Consider the following 10541-nt stretch of genomic DNA (forward strand, 5'->3'; position numbering starts at 1 on the left):
TAATTGCCTATGAATGCCACAGTATGGTGGCTAAGCAGAACGTTTGTCTAAATGAAGCTCCCCAACTCACTTTAACATAGTTCCTTCGCACCAAGATGGCGCCAAAGTAATACTTTAATGCTTTGGTATGAACACAAAAATAGCAAATAGATAAGTTTTTTTTTTTTAGCAAATAACAGATAACAAATAGGTGAATTTGCAAATGCCGAACCGCAAATATACGGGGGTTCACTGGATATTTTGACTATATAACTGTACCGCATAGGATTAATAAATGGGCACAAATTAATCGCAAGTAACAAAAATCAAAAATCCCTTTGCCAAAAAATGTGTGCTTTACTGATAATTTATTAAATAGGTTACAGCATTAAACTTGTCAAAAAAAAACTGCCCCTCAAGATGTTTTTGGTCCCGAAGACTTTAAAGGAAGAAAACAACCATGAAAATAATGACTCTTATGCTCTAGCAGCACTTTCTTAAGTCTTCTTTTGTCTTCACTGACTCCTCATAAAAAAATAAATCTGCTCTTTAAACAGATGTGAAAGCTAAACTGAGCTGAGGTAAGAGTGAAACTGTCACCAAGAACATCTTCCCTGACATGAAAGCTGTCAGCGAGCACACACCTGACCCAATTTCGAGGCCTACTGCACCATCCAGTAAATGATAGTCATGCAGATGGCTACAAACTGCCCAAAAAATGTTTCTCTTTGCCCGAATGCAGGCAAAGAGTGACATTTTTTAATCCAACTTTAATATTCAGTTCTATTCAGGCCAATGGAGAACCATCAATTTCCCGAGGCGCCACGCTTTAGCACCTCCTCTGAGCCCAGGGCCTCACAAGCATCCATGACTGCCACCGCCTGACTGGCCGAACAATCGTGCCATCAGCAGCTCAAGTTGGTCACGTGTGCCACACGAGATTAGCTCACATCGGGCCAGAGGCTTCTTGCTTTTTATCCTCCACCTAACACCCCATCTATCCTCACACTTTCCTCCTCCTTATTCTATCAAGCAGCCAAACAGCCACACGCATGCACACTCTAAATACTGTATGTATTCATGAACAAGCAAAGGAGATGACTGCTGTATAATGTGCTCATATGTTGTTGAAGTAGGTGAACGTTTAATCAACCCTGTGGAAAAATCACTCATTGGCCACTTCACCGGCATAATAATTTAATGAGATCCTCACAAAAATCCTTCTGCTGTTGCAAATGTAATAATGCTAACAATAAGTGCTTATGTTTTCATGGCTGAAGTTTGACAGCTAAATTAATAAATTAATGGCGAGAAAAAAACCCTACAAAAACAACACATTACAAATGACATCATATTAGATAACATTGTCAACCAACATTAACCAACATTGTCCCAGATGATCGCACTACTCGTCACTTTAAACCGCATACACTCCTTGAAGTCTCACCGCCCTTTGCACAATGGTCATTGCACCGGACTATTGCAATATTAGTCGTTCGAACTGCTCTAAGTGCTAGAGGACTCTGCATCTTTTTGCACAATTGTTTTTTGTCAATGTCTTGATGTCCCCAAAGTGTTCTGTAAATTGACTGTCTGTTGTACTAGAACGGCTCCAACTACCGGAGACAAATTCCTTGTGTGTTTTGGACATACTTGGCAAATAAAGATGATTCTGATTCTGATTCTGATTCTGATAACTCACTTTCAGTCCAACTGTGGCGCTGTAATACCCTTTAAAAAAATTACAAAAATTATTTCTGTTCAACATTTGACCTTAAAAAATGGTTAAATACCACTTACTGTAAAATTTGAGGAGACAGATTTTTTCCATGACAACACAGTAAACATGGTGGAGATCAGGCTTTGAATCTCTGTTGGAACATATCCGTGTTTTCAAATAGTGCGCCAATGTTTCTTTTGCGGGCTCTTGAGTTTCCTTTCAAATCCTCACAAAATGCGTTTTAGGTTAATTGGAGAGTTGAAATTGCCCATAGGTGTGAGTGTGAAAGGTTGTTTTTATCTATCTGACTTGGGATTTCCTGGTGATCAGTCCAGCGTTTACCCTGCCTCTCACTGAAAGTCAGCTGGAATAGGTTCCAATTACCCACTACCCTATTGAGGACGAGCGCTCTAGAAAACGGATGGATGGACAACACAGCGGGATTCATAAATGTGGGAGGTGTGAAATGAACATTTTCCTCACCTGACCGACATGGAAAACTCCCCAGGAGCACTCTCACTCTCTCTGACCAAAAATGCTCCGCATTCCCTGTGTCTCAGTCGACTTTCTGCCACACCACGAGATATGCGACCTGCAAACCACCTGAAGGTTCAGAAAGAAAACAAAATATTTTATTGCTTTTTATTGCAATTTCCTTGGGTTTTGCAGAATCTTTGCAAAGTATTAAATTCAACTTGAAAAAGTATTGTCTTTTGGTATTATTGTTGTTATTATAAGAGTGGCATTTAAAAAGAATTCTTACAATAGCACAAACCACTGATGCTGTCAGAGAAACAAGGATAAGGCTGTCGAAAAATTATGTTCTTTTTGAAGTTATTTTAAAATGCTGCTACTAAAAATGGACACAACCACTCTGAAAGCCGTGTTAAAAGTTGTTAGTTGTAAAGCAGAAGTACTGTACCACAATATTAATCACAGTTTTTATCCTCTGTAACAATCTGATGAAACAAAAAAGAATAGACAGGCCTTCTCTCATATATTTCATCTAAGGAGATCCAATTAATGTTCTTTAACAAGACAGAGCCTGCTGTAATGTTGTCACTTTAGCATCTGTCGTTGAAAAAATAGGAGCCCATCTGGTGTGAGACAGTGATGGAAATGCAGTGTGTACCAGCAACTATATACACACACGCGCGACTGCAAAGTGTGAGATTACGTAAATGAGCGTATGAGTAGTACGAGTTTGTTTTATGCTGGGATGCAGATGTCCAAACCAGAGCAGAAGATGCCTAGAGCTGTGACACGCATGCACACACACACACACGCACACACGCACACACACACACGAATGCTAGCACATACACTAATGAGTTGTTAAGATAGACCATTGCTGGATGTGTGTTATCTGTTGAGCTACTTTACTGATGCGTCGTGAATATGTGTCTGCATTTGTGTATGTGCATGTACTCACGCATGTGGCCGCAGGTTGATATAGTTTTTGGGCACAAAGCCTTTTCTGTTGTGGAGCTCAGCTGTGTACCAGTTGGGGTCATCTTCCATGTTGGTTATCTAGGGACATGTCAACATAGAGATTAAATATTCACCCATTATGATGACCACTCACACCAGGTTTTTTTGACATTTGGGGTGTCTTAGCCCCCCACCCCACCCCTTGAAAAGATTTGGTTGACGGGGGGACCCTCTAAAATAATCCTAGCGATGCCACTGACTCACATTATCATCACTGGGTGATAGGTAACTGTCAATCTATTTTACTGGGCTGTTCTCTCTGTCTTCTGTTAGGTAGGACGATGGCAAAAATGGCACATGAAGTCATTCTACAGTAATTAAATCCACCCATCCGTTTTCCATAAGGCCTGTCCTCATTAGTGAGCTGGAGCCTATACCAGTTTACTTTGGGCGAAAGGCGAGACACGATGGACTGGTCGCCAGCCATTCTCAGCATTCTAATCTCAGTTATTCTTTTTTTATTTGACACAGTATTCACACTAGGCGTTCACTCCTAATGATAAAGGTTTCTGACATGGAATGAAACATTTATATCAACATTATAGCAGCAGCTAATACATGCACAAATGTGATAACATGAGGCAGCCACTTATGATGGGATCAGACATTGAGCAAATTAAGAAAGTCTTTGGTTGTAGTTAATATTCTTTGAGCGAGATTGTTTTTTTGTAAAATATTATTATTACTTCCATCAGGCCTTTTTGTTTTCATCAGTTCATTTGTTTTATAAGAGCAAATGGGGCAAATATAATGAATTTTTGTTTGCATCCTCCATTCTGATTTCAGTTACTTTATTCTTTTACTACACATCGCAAGCATCCTACATGTTTAATCAGTGAAAGTGAAATGGTTTCTCAATCAAATTTCAAAGTCGGGGTAAACTGGGTAAACTCCCAAAGTGAAGTTGTCAGAAAAGCCCATCAAAAAGCTGTTTCTCTCTGGCTTTTGACAAACCCATTTCAAGCACCAGGTATTTGAATGAAACTGTGAAATGTGCATTTAGACAAGTGTTACATACTGCAGAATGATGTACTGCCCGAAGATAGCATTATTGTTCAATCAGGTTTAGCATTGTATCTCATGCGTGTGAAGCTTTCTTTAAAAAAAAAAAGACTTTGTAAAAATAATATCTTTCCATCTCGTTTTCTCACCTCACACACAACGCCCACTCTGCATACTTTTTCCTTTGCTTCTCATTTCCAAGCAGGAGAATGTCACAGGGTTAAAGAGCCAAGCTTTGTGATCATTGTAGTTTTCTGGCAAGCGTCCATTAATTAATGTTACCTGGAACACTAACAGGGATGCCAAAGATACATACTTTTTTTAAGATGCCTTTTAATTTTCTATACTTTTTTTTTAAGTTTTTTTGCTCTTTGTTTTTAATTGTTTTTTATTCATGTAAAGTACATTGAGTTACCTTCTGTATGAAATGTATGAATAAATTTGCCTTGCCAGTTAGATGGATTGCAGTTATGATTTTGTTTTTACCTATGTTGGATAGCGAGTATTGTTTTCAGCCATGTGGGTTGGTTTATATGTGATATTTAGCAAAATTACACAAAAATACACCACTAATTTCTGACAGATACATGGGTAGAAAGGTAGATATGGGTATAGATATTTAGATAAATACAGTATGTGGCTAGATTAATAGATTTAAGGAAACAGAGATTCATAACTCCCTTTGATCACACTCTTTCTACCTTTGTGGACGTCTGCACTTCATTGAATGCCTTTCTTGAGTGACCTCCTAGGCTAGAGGATATAATAACATTTCCTCAGGAGTTCTAAGTTTGACATAAGCCCCTTTATCATTGATATGAACTCCAGTACACTCTTCTGTTTCTATAAGACCAACACTGTTAGCGGGAGTTGAAGCAGACTTATTACTCCTTTCCTCTCCTTCTACCATGTTTTCTCACATATTTCCACTGCTGAAAAATGCTCATGTTAGTTGTTTATAATAATCAGTCTTCAAATAATAATGTGTGGACATTCTTACAATGCACAAATAAAACACTCATGAATACGCCAAGAAGATCACACTCACATTACTGAAAGTAAAAATTATTTGAAGTGCCAGAAAAACGGGTCAGTTAATAATAGGTGGATGATTAACTATGTTTATTTGAGCACCTGAGGTATTGTTGGAATGCAAAAAAATACACTTCAGAAGGGTTTTAAATGAGAGATCTACCTCACAATCAAATCCTGATTTCACTGCCAATTTTCACTTTTATGTTTTACAACTTGGAAAAAAATAGATTTTTATTTTGGGGGCTTTGTGTCAGACTTGGCCATGGAAAAATAACGCGTCCCCCTTAACAAGGCAATTTTAAGATTGTGAATCGACTGTCCTTCCCACCTGACTAATGCATTGCCACACTGCACACCAGGACATGGCCAAACTCCAACACAAAAACAAATCTGCTTCTCTGGGACAAAAAAAGTGATTTTTGACTCTGTAAAGGGACAATGAGAACAAACAGTAATCCATTCACAGAAAATAAAACGTTTTCCACCATTAATGTGCCTTAGAACATATACAACTCAATTGAGAAAAAGAGAAACCTATTAGAGAGGATAAATAAATATAAACAACTGAGATACTGTGGTTGCACAAGTGTGCACACCTTCCTATAACTTGGGGTTTGGCTGTTTTCAAAATTAACCAATTACATTAAAACTCATGTTAACCTGCCACAATTTAAAATGCCTCTGAGTAACCCCAAATAAAGTTGAGCTGTTCCAGCAGGATTTTCCTGATATTTTGTAGTCACATTTTACAGCATAAACTATAATCCACAAATAGCTTCCACAGCACCAAAGGTATCTCATTGTTCAAAAGTATTAGTCAGGAAGAGGGTACATGAGAATTTACAAGGTATCAAATATACCATCGTACACAGTGAAGACAGTCATCATCAACTGAAGCAAGTATGGCAGTGACATCCACGAACCAAGAACTGGACATCGCTCCAAAACTGACCACAAGACAAGAAGAAAACTGGTCATAAAGGCTGCCAAGAGGCCTACAGCAACATTGAAGGAGCTGTAGGAATTCCTTGTAAGTACTGGCTGTTTAGTACATGTGACAACAACCTGCTGTCTTCTTTCTATGTCTGGGCTATTGGGTAGGGTGTCAAGACGGAAGCTTTATCTTACACAGAAAAGCAGGCTACAGTTTGCTAAAAACCTACTTCAAATCTCCCAAATTTATGTGGGAAAATAATTCCAAAAGTAATGTTTGTCGCAAACACAACAATGCTCATCACCAAAAGAGTACCGAACCTACAGTGAAACATGATGTTGGCAACATCATGATTTGGGGCTGTTTTGCTTCAGCTGCAACTACGGCCTAGTCAATGTGGAGGGAATTATGAACAGTTCCTTATATCAGTCAGTCTTGGCACAAAAAAAGTCAGGGAAAGCCTACTCGAACATCTGAACTTTATTTGGTGGTAATCACAGGGACTTTAAACTTCAGATTTCCATTTAACATGTGTTTGAATGTGACTGATGAATTCAGAACACAGCCAGATCTCCACTTGTATGTGCCGCATGCAGTGGACACATCGCCATACGTAAATACTTGTAAACCCCTCCCCACCATGTCATCAACTTCAACCAGCAATCAAGTACAGCATATGCTGCTTACCAGAAGCTAATGCTGATAGCAATGTCAGCTAACACCAATCTGTGCTTCCAACACTGCAGGTCTGCTGGTTTTATTGCTTTAATCTGTCTGTGTAGTCCAGTTGGCGCTTGAAAATGGCCCAGTCTAGCTGCCAAGACATGGGGCAAAAACTTTGTGCGGAGGCGGTAGTATGTAAATTAGCTGTTAAATCACCGAAGTAGCTCACACAACATTTACTTGGTTGTGTAATCTCACATTTAATGGGTGGGCAGCTGCTGGCACCGATGCTGTGACCAGCGATACATATTCTCCGCCAATATGTTGGTACGTTCTCCTTTCAAAAGATGTTGTTTTAACTGAATTACTGAATATCTCCTCCATTTTCCAATCGTCCCACCTCCCGAAGTTTGATTTGTGTACATACGACCCGGCCACCATTGAGCCGACCTCACATCCATTTGTCGGCCAGCTCTGGGCATTGGTATGTAGTGCCCCACCTTGGTCCTATCTATTGCATTGAAAAGGAGCTACTATGCATGTCAAACGTTTAAGAAGAGTCAATGGGTAAAGATTTGTGTGCCCGTGACTGGAAATACATTGTGAAATCAGACAACAGATGAACAAAACAAATTTACTCAACATTAAGTATATACTATTTAACCTGCTCATCTAGAACATAGGTGTCAAACCCAAGGCCCGGGGGCCAGATGCGGCCCGCCACATCATTTTATGTGGCCCCGCGAAAGCAAATGATGCTCATCAACTTCTGTGTTTTTTGCTAAAATCTGTACCCAAATCATAATAACAAACAATAAAGTATTTATGTATTTATCTGTTACCAAACTCTTCTTCTACAGTAACTTAAACAATACTTGAACAAACTATTATCCTTTTCTTCTCATTTCAAAACTGTCCATCCGTCCATTTTCTGAGCCGCTTCTCCTCACTAGGGTCGCGGGCGTGTTGGAGCCTATCCCAGCTATCATCAGGCAGGAGGCGGGCTACACCCTGAAAATCATAACTACAATGCGGCTCGAGACAAAAACGTTTGACACCCCTGATCTAGAAAATGGAGACACAAATTAAAACATATTTCTATTTAATATTTATTTTTTTGTCTATTCAAGGTGATTGAGCAGAGTGGTGGGCACCCTCTATTGATGAGATGCCACTGCTACGAAGTATTAACAATGATTATCTCCCAGTTTTTTTGATACATATCTCATATTGGCTCTCATTTAGTTTTGCAGTGCTACCTAATAAAGTGGCAAGTACGGAGGGCTTGCAAATTTTTTATCTCTAGCAAGAACCAAATTCAAGTTAATGCATTATCATGATTCATTGCCGTCTGGTAGCTTTCAAGAGGCTTTAAAAATCCAGTAGCTTGATCTCTTCTTCTACTTTACAATTGTATGAGCCCTGAACAGCTGGTGTGTTACAAATTTAGAAAGAAGTGCCCCAGCTGTGCAAGAAATGAACTTGCTCTTCTTCAAAGAATCATAACACCAAAAAGCAAAAAACAAAACCAAAAAAAAAAAAAAAAAAAAATCCCTGGTAGACAATCTCACAAGTTAGTGGACTTTCTTTATACAGAGACTTGTTTCATGCAAATAATTGTTAATCTATATATTGCACAGATACAAAAAAGTAAATGCTTTTTTTTTTTTGCCTTACCTTTAATAACTCTCCTTTGTTAAAACTGAGTTCATCGCCCTCGGTGGCACGAAACGTATACAGTGCCACTGCTTCCATGCTGAAAACCCTGAGCACACACACACTCTCACACACAACCACACAATCGAATACTTCCACTAATGTTCCAGAATGATGTTTGGGATTTTAAAAAAGAAACAAAAACAAAAACAAAGAAAGGAAGATGAAGCCTGGTCTATCTGCAGAGAGCAGAGGATGAAAGAGAGAGGGAGCTCAGAGAGAGGAAAAACACAACTGGCTGCTGCTCAGCAACAAACTGCCATGAGTAACATTCAGTGAAAGAGAGCGAGAGACAAAAAGAGAGAGACTGCACACAGGATAAGAGAGTGGGAGGCACTTCCTGTGTATGAACATTTGTGTCATTCGGTTGTGTCCACTCTCAGTCGGATGTTGATCTCTATGCATGTGCATTTCTAGGTCCAAAGCAAAACTTTAAAGGTGTTTTCACATGTATTTGTGTAAGAATATAGCCAATGGTGAAAGGGGCAGCATCGTATTTGTGTTTGAACGACCACATTGTAGCGAGCTCAGAGTTTGTGCAATCAGCAGTGAGTGCTCTGACAAGAATGAGGCAGTAGATGGTAATTATTCTGAAGCCGCACACAAATTCAAAAGACAGGCCTCCCTGGTTTGAAAACAGCAAATTAACCTCTGGTACAAGATTAAATTTGGTCATTAAAACAACATAAGTCAACATTAAAACAAGCCTAACTCATGGAGTACACTGCGAATGAGCTAAAATAACAGGACTGTGTCATTTTTAATCATGGGATATAGACTCGCAAAAGGTTCAAATAAAATAAGATAAAGTTTTGTTGAATATTTTCTAATTGAGAGATTATACAAAATGAAATAACTTTAAATCCACTTCCATGCTTCTTTAACTTAGCAAAAGGAATGTGCTGATCACTGTACTGTACTAGATCTATAAAAAAGCATAAACAATAAGTTTCATCAATTGCTGTCCTTCAAGATGCTGATGGTGGTGAGTACCTTTTTCAGCAAGATGCCACACTGGTGTTTCACTGTTAGGAGATTTCTCAATGAGCACCTGCCCAACAGATAGATGGGCCGTGCGTTCGGTTGTTCTGCATGCTAGTCGGCTGCAACGTCGCCGAATCTAAATGCTTGTGAGTTATTTATTTACAAAGCGAAAGTTATGTGCTTCCCTTTCTTGCAAACCTGGCTGAGCTGAAGAATTATAGGCTGCACAGAGTGGACAGACAATTGCATTGGCGTTTGCAGAATAACCAAAGGAGTGAACATTGAGTGTAATGCTACTCTATACAACATAAAACTTTATGAAATCATGGAAGTGTGAAGGAAGATTACAATAAAGTTACATTTTATACTGTATATGTTTCAAATCGGGGATTATTTTAGTGGACAACCTGTTTACTGGAGAACCTAAACAAAATAATAAACAAATTCACTGAGTCACAGGTCAAGATAAATATTCCTCCATCCATTTTCTATAGTGCTCATCCTAATTAGAGTTGTGCGTGAGCTGGAGCTTATTCCACCTGATTTTGGGTTAGAGTTGGGGTAGACCCTGGACTGGCTGCCAGTCAATTACAGGGCACATACAGACAAAGAAATCATTCACACTCATTTGCAACTCAAGGCAATTTAGTATTTAATTTAACAGGTTGTTTTTGGAATGTGGGAGGAAACCAGAGTCCATACTGAACATGTTAAACATCCATCCATTCATTTTCTACCGCTTATCCGAAGTCGGGTCGCGGGGGAGTAGCTTTAGCAGGGACGCCCAGACTTCCCTCTCCCCAGCCACTTCATTCAGCTCTTCCGGGGGGATCCCGAGGCGTTCCCAGACCAGCCGAAAGACGTAGTTTCTCCAGCGTGTCCTGGTTCGTCCCCGGGGTCTCCTCCCGGTGGGAGGTGCCCGAAACACCTCACCGAGGAGGCGTCCAGGAGGCATCCGAATCAGATGCCCCAGCCACCTCATCTGGCTCCTGTCAATGTGGAGGAGCAGCAGCTGTA

General features: G+C 39.7%; 1 protein-coding gene across 2 annotated transcripts in view; it reads right to left on the bottom strand.

Annotated features, from left to right (window-relative positions):
• The window catches only part of grapa (GRB2 related adaptor protein a), a 30508-nt gene extending 21697 nt beyond the window's left edge, over positions 1-8811 (bottom strand). For both annotated transcript variants that reach the window (XM_061700549.1, XM_061700548.1), the window contains exons 1-3: positions 8502-8811; positions 3132-3229; positions 2183-2302 (exon numbers count right to left, since the gene is read on the bottom strand). In XM_061700549.1, coding sequence (XP_061556533.1) covers positions 2183-2302; positions 3132-3229; positions 8502-8579 — 296 coding nt within the window. In that variant the 5' untranslated portion in view covers positions 8580-8811. The remainder of the gene's footprint in view (positions 1-2182; positions 2303-3131; positions 3230-8501) is intronic.
• Between the last annotated feature and the right edge of the window lie 1730 nt (positions 8812-10541).

This window comes from Phycodurus eques, chromosome 16, assembly GCF_024500275.1.
Source record: "Phycodurus eques isolate BA_2022a chromosome 16, UOR_Pequ_1.1, whole genome shotgun sequence".
Taxonomy (NCBI): Eukaryota; Metazoa; Chordata; class Actinopteri; order Syngnathiformes; family Syngnathidae; genus Phycodurus; species Phycodurus eques.